This window comes from Hyperoodon ampullatus (assembly GCF_949752795.1).
Source record: "Hyperoodon ampullatus genome assembly, chromosome: 7".
NCBI classification, from domain to species: domain Eukaryota; kingdom Metazoa; phylum Chordata; class Mammalia; order Artiodactyla; family Ziphiidae; genus Hyperoodon; species Hyperoodon ampullatus.
Window position 1 is genome coordinate 41065999 of NC_136920.1, and position 12718 is coordinate 41078716.

Consider the following 12718-nt stretch of genomic DNA (forward strand, 5'->3'; position numbering starts at 1 on the left):
TGAAAATCCAAGAACAGAAAAATAATAAAAACTGAAATTAACCTACATAAGGCTGCTTCCTCAAGGCTGGGACAGGTGGCTCTTTATCTTATGCAGAGAAACCAACACAGAGAGTCAAGGAAAATGAAGAACAGAGGAATATGGAATTTAAAACCCTTCCCACCTGTTTTATGAGGTCAGCAAAATCTGATACCAATGCTTGACAAAGACAACAAAGAAACATTACAGACTAATTTCTCTCATGAACATAAAGCAAAAATTCTAAACAAATATGAACAGACCAAAGCCAGTAATCAAGTGTGGTTTATTCTAAGAATTCAAAGTTGGGTTAACAATCTATCAGCAAGAAAAAAACACCACATTAACAGAGCAAAGGAGAAATTATATGGTCATTTCAATAGCAGTGGAAAAAGCATTTGATAAGTTCAATATCAACTCGTGAAAACAAATTTAGCAACCTAGGAATAAAAGGAACCTTCTTAATCTTTTAAAAGGAACCTACAAAATATATATAGCAAATATTATGTACAATGATGACATACTGAATGCTTTCCCTTTGCAATTGAAAATAAGAGAAAGATGCTGGCAATACCACTTTTACTACTGAACATTTACTAGAGGTCCTAGTGTACAATAAGGCAAGAAGAAGAAAAGAAAGGTATAAAGATTTGAAAGTAGGAAGTCTAAATATCATTATTTTGATTCTGAATATAGAAAATCCAAAGAATCTACAGAACTGGAAAACATATATAAATTCAATTGAATATTTCCATGGGAAAAGGGACTGAGGTCATACCTTACACTATATGCAAAAAATTAATTCCAGGTGTATACTTAAGTAAAAAATAAAGAGTCAAAGCTTCCGAGAGGTAACATAGGATAATATTTTTTATAACTTTGGGACAGGCAAAAGCTTTAAATAGGACACCAAAACTGTGAAGCATAAAGGAAAAGATTCATAAGTATGAATGTATTAAAATTAGGAACTTCTGGTTATCAAAACATTCCATTAAGAGAAGAGGCAAGCAAGAGTGGGAGAAGATACTTGCAATACATATAATCAACAAAGGGCTTATATCTAGAATATACCAAGAACCCCTATAAATCAAGAAGAATAAAGAGAATCTAATAGAAAATTAGGCAAGAAAATCAAACAGACACTTTACAAAGGAGGATATCAAAATAGCCAACAAATTTATGAAAAGGTGCTCACCTCATTAGTCACCAGGAAACAAGAATTAAAATCACAATAAGATGTTGCTACACACTGACCATAAAAGCTAAAATGAAGACCAATAATACCAACTGTTAGAAAGAATATAGAAAAGGAGAATACTCACACACTACTTGTAGGGATATGAACTGCCTCAAACAGTTAGTTAGGAAAACAGCTTGACAGTACCTGCTAAAGCTGACCTTATGCATATTCTATAACCTAGCAATTCCACTCTTAGATATAGATCCAATGGAAATATGTACACATGTGCACCAAAGAACACTTGCAAGAATGTTTTTAGCAACAGTATTTGTAATTGCCCAAAAGAGCAATAATTCAAATATCTGTCAATAGTAGAATGAATAAATTGTATCAGTGTCATTATATAACAGTATCATTATATATAGTATTTATATACAACGTAATACTATAGAGAAACAAAAATGGATAAACTACAGCCAACAATATGGATGATGACTCTCATCAAACAATGTTTAAACAAAAGAAGCTATACAAAAGAACACATATAGTGTAATACCATTTATATAAAATTTATAAATGGCCACAACTAATTTACGATGTTAAAGGTCAAGATAGTGGTTATCTTGGGAGCGAATCAGAGTGACTGGAAGGGCACAGAAGGGAGCCTCTGGAGTACAGCTAATGCTCTTTTTATTACTTGGGTGGTAGTTTTACTGCTGTGTTCCCTTTTCAATAATTCATCAAGCTGTCCAATTCTGATTGGCACATGTTTCTGTATGTATGTCAGAGTCCATAAAAGAGTTTTTTTTTTTTTTAAAAAAAAGCAGGCACAAAAAATCACTTGTAGCTCTTTAAAATATACAGATCTTTGAGGGGGTCTTAGAATGTGCAGAGGTGACTTGCATTTTTTAAAAAAAAGAGTCACCAGTAATTCTGGCCTGTTCTAGAGGTGAAATACGTCATGAAACATTATGGATCCTTTCCTTCTATAGGTAGTCATGGCCAAATGACTCACAAGACCCATCTTGGAGTCCTATTCAAGGAGCAATGTTTTTTTTTTAACCACTATGTACACATCAGTATATCAGTATCAGTGTAAGAGTAATCACCCTATAAAGGAAAAAGCAATAACCAATAATCAGCAACTCACCATTGGGAATACTTCATCATCACTAACCAAAGGACTTGTCATTTCTTTGGTTTGAAATGGCAAAGGTGGCAACGAAGGTGTTGCACTTTTGTTCGGCTCACGATCGTGGCTAAATCTAAAAGAGAAGGACTGGTTGTCATTATTGCTACCAAGGACACCTGCTTATTTATGGGGCTAAGGATTTAAATTCCTCTGATATCTAACTGTGAGGAAAATACAACAAAACGTTTGTGCTTGGTATCTGGGTATTTCTTGGAAAATAATTTTGCTGATAATTTCTATTCCACTTAAAAGACTTAGAACAATTAATAATGAAGCAGAAAACTTTTATAATTGTTAAAAAATATTCTGCCATTCTTATTGCCTACGTTGCTTCCCTTTCTGTGTTTTACTGTTTTATCTCTTGGCCATTTAATTAAATAATATTAAACCAGTTTGAGAAAAATTTCAAAACAGTTAACACGGCTGCCCTTGACAGTTCTAAATAGGTACTCTTTTTTTTTTAATTCTCTATTTCACTTAACCTCACTGGCTTTCTTAGCAGAGTTATTCCTTTTTTTTTTTTTGATGCTAATATAAGTTTCTGTATAATAATAATTCTAATTTCTAAGGAGCTTAATAATTTATAGTATGTTTTCAATTTATATCATCTCCTGCACTCCTCCACCCTTAGTTGTATGACCTTGAGCAGGTGACTATATCTTTCTGTGACTTTAATTTTTTCATTTATATAAAAAGGTTATTAGGTGAATTGAACTCCATAATTTGATGAAAGGTGCAGTATAGAATTTGCTGTTTGTGCTAAGATATGGGGTAGAAGATGAGACTGAATAAAATACCAGTGAGATTTTAAATTTTGGTATGCTGACTAAACAAATGAATAATAAAACAAAGAAACAAACCAACTTACCCTAAAATTTTATACAAAAAGGTCCTAACGGTAGGGGCTGTTTGGAGCTAAATAAATATTTTTTTCTGAACCTTAATTCATGAAAATGGGGTTTAAACTTAATCAAAATCATCAAAGACCATGAAAATATAAAAACCCCTTGAATTTAAATTTATTTATTTATTTTTACTAATAATTCAAATTCTCCACAGGTATTGATTAACCATTTTCAAAGTCTTCATATTTTAACTTCATACAGTTCAAAAAAGTTACATTCTTTTCCTCTGTTCTTATCCAAAGACTATCTATATAAACTTGTTTTTTATTATGCAAACATTTTCAAAGCTATGCATACAAATAGCAATAAAAGGTAAGTGAGGCATCTGTAAATTAGTACATAAAAACAAGCACAACATGCTTTACATTTTTACTCATCTTGAAATAGATCTTTTTTAAAAAATCCATTCTTCCAAACCATAATTACCATGGAAACAGAACAGCAAATTAAACTGAAATAACATGGTTTATGATGTGCACAATAAAATGAAACATCCCACAATTCAAATAGAATTACAACAATTGCCTAGTACATCTGCATAGAATCTTCAGCTGAACCTTTTAACTTAAGTGAAGCTACCATCTATACTTCAAAGCACAGTGGGAAAAAAATAAGATAATTATAGAAATGGTTCAAGAAATATACGTCTCTCTATAATCTCAATTACACAGAGAATTCAGGGAAAGTATTATTTGTCTTAAATTATCTAAATAATTATCTCAATTATCCATTTGGCTTTGGATGTATAGATACAATTTTATGGTCTTAACTACTAAAATTTATGTATGAACATTCTCTTTATTTTAAGATCAATAAAATGTAGAAATTGAAAGGAAAGACTACATTATGAAGTAAAGTACTTTTGCTTTAAATCATCTTTATATCTAAGTTGTTCTTCTAGAATACAGCTATTCAAATACTTCATAAAACCACCTTGCAAAACATGCTAAGAATATCAATTTAAAAGCTATCTTAAAAATTATTTCAGGGCTTCCTTGGTGGCACAGTGGTTGAGAGTCCGCTTGCTGATGCAGGGGACACGGATTCGTGCCCCGGCCTGGGAAGATCCCACATGCCGCAGAGCGGCTGGGCCCGTGAGCCATGGCCGCTGAGCCTGCACGTCCAGAGCCTGTGCTCCACAGCGGGAGAGGCCACAACAGTGAGAGGCCCGCGTACCACACACACACAAAAAAATTATTTCAGAAAGCTTTTAATACACTCTCACAAGCCCGTCTGTTCAATTAGCTTTCCCAAAGGCCCCATTCTAAGGCCTCTGCCTACTTTGCCAGGAGTGCAGGACCTGACTGCTTTGTTGGGGAGCAGAACTCTACCCAACTTGAGTCGACTTGAGACCTCAGTCAACTCTGCACAGTTTACAGAGTTGTCCGACTACATCCAATCCTGGCCCTCCATTAATTTTATAACCCTCCCTGGGCTGTCCCATAATGTCCTCAGCATGGAACAGGATCCCTGCACAAACTATGCTAATTTACCTGCTTCCAGCCTCGCCTTCTAACACTCCACATAACGCTCCCTTATTCTATGAACTACTCATTATTTCCTGGCCTAGAACTCTTTCACCTGCTGTGTTTTTCTCCTGATTAAGCAACACCATGGTGCCAAAACTTACTCAACTTACTTTTTTGCTTCTAACCAGCTATTCATTCCTTGACAAGGGATTTTGTAGAGTGATTAAGACAAACCTGACTTTGTGGTTTTTTAGTATTAGAAACTTTTAATTTATTGACTAGATTTGCTTGTGATTACCAAGATATTTCTGGTACAGGATATAATTTTTAAAGCCGTATATTCAGTTTTAAGTGTGAATTGTATATAGAGATAAAACTCCATTTATTATAAAACTGATTTGCCATTAAAATTAGTTGTATATTAATAGCTCTGGATACCACTACTCTAAGTGAGAATGTAAATGATCCTTAAACTTCAAAACTCTAACTTTTAAAAACTTTAAAAACATTTAATACATCCTCACCAAATTCAATTTCATCTCATTCATTAATTTTTTTAAAGTGCTGAATAACTTTCTTATTGGAAAGTAAATCCTCTGGAATATCCTAAAATTCTTCACATTTTAAGTGGATGAGCATGAAAATTTTCTTATCACTTCTAACAGGAGTGAAAAACAACAACAAAAACTGAGTTACCTCCAAGTGGCTAAAAGATTATTTTAATAATACAGTATACAAATCTTCCTCAGGTAAAAGCAAGAAGTGGCTCAAAATTAGACTGCAGACTTAAAAATTTTGTGGAACGTTATTTTTATATACCTTTACCTAAAAGCTTTTTCCTTTCTAAAATAGCTTAATATGACCTTATTGCATTAGCCATTGATATGTAAATATGACTATGTATTTTTTAAAATTATTTTCTGCCTAATCAATACATAGAGCTTTCACTATTTGACTTCACTGAGCCGTGCTGTGAGGGAAGGAAAGCACATTGCCTTTTTCACTTACTAAAATTAATAGATATGTGCTTTACAGTTCTCCACTGGTGAGTTCACAGTGTCCTTGCCTCTCAACAACTCTTTCCCCATAGTGGGTTTTACATGGTAATAATTTATTCAGAACATTTGAAATGTTGTTTCTTTTAAAAAAAATCAGGTCACTGGAGAACACGGAAATCAGACAAGCCATTAAAACAAACTTAATGAAACTTTCAACAAATCAGACTGGCAGGACACAAGGCTTTGCAGCAGGAATAGTCGCCCAAACTGCTTATTAAGATAGTCTCCTGCTGAGCATTTTACCTCTTATGCTGCTCTCTGTGTCCCCTACTGTCTTGTTTTCATTAGGCATGTTTAACACATTCCCTACTGCCTGGCAAAGAGAAAAGGGAGCAATCCAAACAATAAAAACACTCTTTAAAAATAGTAAAAAGCAGAGTAGCTGTCTTTTTGTTTAAATAACAACACCTTTCATCCAAGGCTTTCAAAGTTATTCCCAACAAGCAAGAATAGGAAACAGTGTTGTGCATCTAATGGGCGCTCAACACAGACCAATGACTAAGATACACTGGAAGACCCTTTGTAACACAGGGGCCTGCTTTCTCCTACAATGAGAAACTATACACATGGGGTGGTGAGTTGACCCATGGAGAAATGAATCCATAGAGTAGGGAAGCACTTTGTAAAGCGTTCATTCTATATTAGAAAATACATTCTTACCCTCAAATCAAGATTAGGCCACTTTGGACAGATTTTCAGTTTTACTGGTCGGTCAACGTGGGCACATGCACCAGAGAACTGGCCCCTGGTGTGGCGCAGTGCCGGCTTTCATCCTCCCCACACTGCTTTTGTGCTGCTGCTTCCACCCCATCACAGCACCCCACACACTGCTTTTTTTTGGGTAGCAGCCAGTCTTCCCTCATTCCCTTCCCTAGCCACCTGAAGAGGGGTTATTACTTTAGCACTTCTGAATGCTTTCTGTTTCTTACATCAGGTTAGAATATATCCCTCTAATACATACAGGGCTGGGGAGGTGAAAGTGGGAGAGAACTGTACTACATCCACAAGAATGCTGAGCAGACATTTTTAGTACAGCCCCTGGACTTATGGATTTATCTACCTGTAGAACTGGACCCCTTAGTTACAAAGTCGAGCCTGGTATCACTCCTCCCCAACAGGACTATCTTTTGAGGAAATGTCAGATTCAGCCATTTGTTTATCCACCAAAATATACTTTTTAGGTACTGTGAGTTGTTGGAGCAGTATTAACATTATTATAAATACTAACAATTTTGTTAGTTATAATAACATCAGTAATAATGGCTAACATTTAGGGGACTATATATTTTACATGGAACTATGTTTTCTCCTATAGTCCTCAGAAAACCCCTATAACTATTATCTGTATTTGTCAGACGGGAAAACAAAGGTTAAGTGAATTTCCCAAAGTTGCAAATATTATTTATATTTTATGAAAACAGTATGTAAAGTTTTCATGCTAAGTATTATGAGCTTCAAAGCAAAAGTTGTATTGAAGTTGGGTCTGGACTTATTAATTTACTGTTTCTCAGCACCATGGAATGTTAATAAATCAAATAAGTTTGGGGAATGTTGCACATCATACCTGTTCCTGGAAACTCACAATGTAATTAGCAATATTAATGGCTTTGAGAAATCCTATAGAAAAGAAACTTGTTTGTCTTGCTGAGCATTTTCCAAGTATGGGAAAATGGTGAAAGAACTCCAGAGATAGTTCTGACTCCATAAATACTTTACTGAAGTTGAAGAAATTAGCCAATTTTGTGGCTGATGTATTTACTTAAATTTTAAACTAAGACATTTTAAAGAGCCTGGGGATAATGAGGCAGCAGATATTGATTTTCCACACTCTTCTTTTCACACAGAAAGGACCTCTCTTACACATTCATAGATTCTTTCCTATGAAATGACCACAGTTTTTCACCACTGCTGGAGTGTCAATATAAAGTGTATATATATTTGAAGTTAAGTCAGACGTGGTATCTTCCTATATTTTGACGTAAAAAATAAGATTACTTATTTGTATATTTTGTATGCCACATCAGGTTCTAAGAAGGGTCTGAAGTGACGAAAACTCATTTTAACACTCTACCCATTTCACTGTTATACTTTGAAAGCTATTGGCAACACAGAATTTCATATAAAAAATGGTATATCTAGACTATTGAATTATCACCATAAAATAAATGTTAAAAAACTGAAGAGAAAGTATATAAAATTATAATTTGAATTGTTTAAAAATAAATGTCACTTAAATGTCTGTACAGTTATGTCCTTATGTAATGGTGTCAGCATACCAATCTTCATTTTTTCCCTTATTTTTTTGGCTCTGATAGGCATACCTTCCTGTTTCTTCGTAGGTATTTTGGTTAGCCCATGCTGATTTTCCACTGGCATGAAGTTCTGCAAGGTCATTTCGGAGCCTTTCATTCTCATATTCCAGTATGTTAGTAGATGTATGCCTTGCATGTTCGCTGTTAGTGAAGTCCATACTCTAGAGAATAAAATAAACTATCATTGAAAAAATTGTTACTTACAAGTGACGCATGTTTTCTGTGCATTTGGACACACGTTGGAAAGACCCTTTAATTAGAGTCAAGTGATGTAGCTCTACTCCTGTGTGCCTCCTAAATGCCTCTTCTCACCCTCGCCTTCTCACAACACAGGTCCTCAGGGACAGCTGCCACTGAACACATCGCAGTAAAAGGGGTGCACACACTACTGCCCACGCTCCAGTACAGAAAAGGCTCACTCCATGCATTACTGTTCTCTGCAGTTAGAGGAAATTGGCTAGATAAAGGAGTTTTTGTGTTTATAGGGTATGCCTTCTAGTGCTGATTAATAATGGAGCCAGAATTGACATAACTTTCAATTTTAAAAGATTTTTTTCTGATTAAAACAATACATGTCATTATGGAAAATCACACATCAATTCCCCACTGTTGGGTGATGCAACAAATTATATACTAAATCCATGTAGACTGGGATATGATTTTGGACCATTCTATACCAAGATCATTAGATCCTGGTTGAGACCATGCCAATACCACACAGTCTTGACCAATGTAGCTTCATGATAAAGTTTTACTCTCTGGTATGGGCAACCCAATTTTAATATCTTCATAAAAGAATAAGCAGCATATTTAAATCACAAAATGAGAGGTTTAGAGCAAGAAGAAAGATTCCTGATGCTGTTTTAATTAAATGCTGTAAGAAGTTTCTTAGGGAGAGTCTAAACATTTTTCTCACAAAATTTTAAAAAACAGGATATATACTCACATGAAAACGCATGAAAATGTTTTAAATGACCCCATGTAGTCCTTTATAGTGTTATGATTCGAATACCCATGAATTATGTAGTTGCTGATTAAACAATAGCTCTCTGCTTTCAGAAGGATAATATTTTAGCACAAAAAGCATAACATGAGTAAAGTATCTTTTGAAGCTACAAATGTCTATGTTTAAAACCTCATAAGACTATAGTTGATTATGGCTTAGAACTTTCATTTTTAAGTTTCTAAATTTAAGGCTTTGAGTGCCATTTCATATGAGCTGCCATGCCATTAAAGTCATTCAAAAATTTTTGACTAATTGCACATTTAAAATTATTCATATACTATCATATTAGTATCAACATTGATAGGTATAGAAATATATATTAGTCATTTAAAATGTTTACCTATTTGTTTTATTTTTTGCTTCACAGGCAAAGTCTGTTTATTAAAATTTTTGTTTACTGCCTAATGTATTATAGAAGTTTATGAATTTTAGAAAGATCTTACTTTTGAATAAAAAAAAAAATGCCCCAGGAGATCAAGTGTCCTCAAAACAGTACAGCAAGGGTTATATATTTATATGTCTATTGACCAAGATGCCCTTTGGGAAAGAAGGGCCATTCAATGTATTTCTCTGCTTGTTAGGCCCTTGCCTTTAGTATATCTCAACTTTGCTCATTTGAGATACACTGGTGCATATAAAAGAGTAATCTATAATCTGCTTTAAAAGAGAAAGGATTGTTTATTCTAAAATTAGAGCAGATTTGTGATAAACATAAAGGAGGCAGATCTTATAAAATTTGCACTCATAAGGAGAATACTCATATGTACAGATATGTTTGAAAAAGATCTTGGAAAAGATTCAAAATTTGACTCCTAAAAAGACATCTACTAGTCAAAATATATAACTCTTGATGGTCTGCTGCTCTGTTATAATTTTATTCAAAAATTTTCTATAAAATTAGATTTCATCTGTGACTCTTTGGCCCAGTGTTGGTTTAAAGTCATTAAGGATGATAGTAATGATTTTTTTAAAAACCCAGAATTTTCTAAATGTACCAAAATTAAATGTGTTGTGAGCATGACCTGAGAGAATTACACAGGTAATGTATTTACACGATTTGTATTTAAAAGCGTTTTCCAGTTTCCTGGACAACATTTTGGGGCTCTCTCATTTTATTTTTTTCCTAAATACTTTTCTAGGGATTTCAGAAATATATCCTCCACTAGATGGTTATCATGCATTGATTAAACTTTACCTCTGTACTGCTGATGGTTTCTTTTACAGGCCCATTATCTCAATTTCTTGTTTTTTCCCTCTAAATTTTAGGGTTTCATAGTTTTAATCGACCTTTTTTCTTGAAATGGAAAAACCTGCTGGTGCCTGTTTACTTGAACTCACTGGCTCGAGGCCAGTTGAGTTGCTGAACTGTCTGAATGATAGTACTTTGTATGTGCACTTTTTCTCTTAAATTCATGTGTATTCTACAATAGTAATTAGGCTAACAAAGTACTTCTACAGAAGGACTGGCTTTAATCATGTTAATTTAAGGTTACTATATTAATTTTTAGTATATAAATGGATGTTTTAGATGCTTATGAGGGTACTAATTTTTTATGCTGTTATTTTATTTAGCAAACTTTATGGATAGTGAAAGGCAAATTAGTCTTAAAAATTACCATAAATTCTGAGTTCTGATTAAATCTAACTTGATTACACCTTCATTAAATAAAAGAAAATTTAACAAATACAAATATAGGTCTAAATAGATATGGAATCACAAAAAAACTATCATGATAAAATTGATTCTTTGCAATTTACCCAGGAGCAGAATAAAGACAAACCCCTCACTTTTCTCCATACAGTCAAGTTTTTGCACAAAAAAACCACTTGCTAGTACTGTTCCTATTCTAAGTGTCTCACTGAGACTGGAGGAAAACTTACATACCAGGTGGATAGTCCCTACAGTAAATTCTCCAGAGGAAAATGGGGTGGTCACAGCCCCAGGTATGCAGTAGGTAAGAACTGAGTGCAGGGCTGCTGTTCCTACCTGGGTAGGTCTTACCACTGGGTGGGTGTCACTTTTCAACCTTTTTTTCCCCTAAGTGTAAATAATCAGGGAGTTTCACAATTAATTAAGCAGAAAAGTTCTCAAAGCTCTAGTTATTCAGAAATGACCTACCTTTATATCAGCAATTCCACTTATCTAGGAAGGAAAAAAATAATTGTTATTTTAATATTATACAAATACTACATATTTTAGAAGATCTAAAGATAATGATGTAAATATTATGTTTCTTACTGCCCGAGGTAAAGTTTCAACACAAATTATTTAATTGTATGTTTACTTATTAATTTTAGTTATTTCAGAGCAAATTAACTATCTAATTATGGGATTTTAACATATAACAGATATGAGTTTTCTTTATTAAATCTTTAAACAGATAAGTGCTAAATAGGTGACAATAGATTTTAAAGGCTTAAAGAGCCAAGAGTCATACTGAATTCTTTTTTATTATTCAATACACACAAGATTTTTCTCTTCAGGCAGTGGCGTGACTATTTCAATTATCAAAGTCAATTCCAAATCTTCATATATAAAAAATGGAGAGCAATTATAAAGTCAACTTCCTATGAGGGGAATGTGTTCAAGATGGCATAGTAGGAAGACCCTGAACTCACCTTGTCCCAGGGGCACACCAAAATTACAACTACTTATAGAGCAACTACCTATGAGAACAACCTGAAGACTAGCAGAGAAGATTTTCCATGACTAAAGTTATAAAGAAAGAACCACAATGAGACGGGTAGAAGGGGTGGAGACACGGTATAGTCAGGACCCACATTCTTGGATCAGCAACTTTCAAACTGGAAGAATATCATAATTGCAGAGGTCCTCCCCAAGGAGCAAGGGATCTGAGCCCCACATCAGGCTCCCCAGACTGGGGGTCCTGTACCAGGAAAATGAGCCCCTAGGATGTCTGGCTTTGAACACCAGCAGGACTTATGTTAAGCCAGAGGGCTGTAGGGAACAGAGACTCTGCTCTTCAAGAAAACACACAAAACTTCTCATGCTCCAAGTCTCAGCACAGAGGCAGAGTTTGAAAGGATCTGGGATCAGATAAACTTGCTAATCTTGGAGAGCCTCCTGGAGAGGCAGGAGGCAAATAGGACTCCCCTGGGGATGATGATACAGGTGGCAGCTATTCTTGGGAGCTCGTTCTACCACATGGACACCAGCACTGGCAAGTGCCATTTTGGAGACCTCCCTCTAGCCTCTTAGTGCCAGGGGTTACCTGCCCACCAGCTGGATGGCACCAGTCCCAGGACTTCATGAGCTGCACATCCAGCTGTGCCAGGGCATGGCCCCACCTATCAGAAGTCTGGAACCAGCCTCAGGCCCCAGCATGGTCAGCTATGCTGGGGCCCAACCCCACCCACCTGTGGGCCAGCATCCACCACATGAGGCAGAGCCTGGCAGCCACCCTCACAAGGGCCCAGCCCTGCCAACCAGTGTGCCCACATTAGTTGGCCATGCCACAAGAGAAGGGTTCATACAGCCCACATATGAGGCATCCCAAGAGCACACAACTCTGGTGAATAGAGGGGAGTGTTCTGCTGGGTCCCATAGGACATCTCCT

At 35.3% G+C, this 12718-nt stretch overlaps 1 protein-coding gene across 1 annotated transcript in view; it reads right to left on the minus strand.

Annotated features, from left to right (window-relative positions):
• DEUP1 (deuterosome assembly protein 1) overlaps nucleotides 1-12718 on the minus strand; it is a gene marked incomplete at both ends in the record, with an annotated part of 99232 nt that overhangs the window by 12278 nt on the left and 74236 nt on the right. The window contains 3 exon segments of the mRNA XM_079708319.1: nucleotides 2349-2462; nucleotides 8101-8295; nucleotides 11260-11283. Coding sequence (XP_079564445.1) covers nucleotides 2349-2462; nucleotides 8101-8295; nucleotides 11260-11283 — 333 coding nt within the window.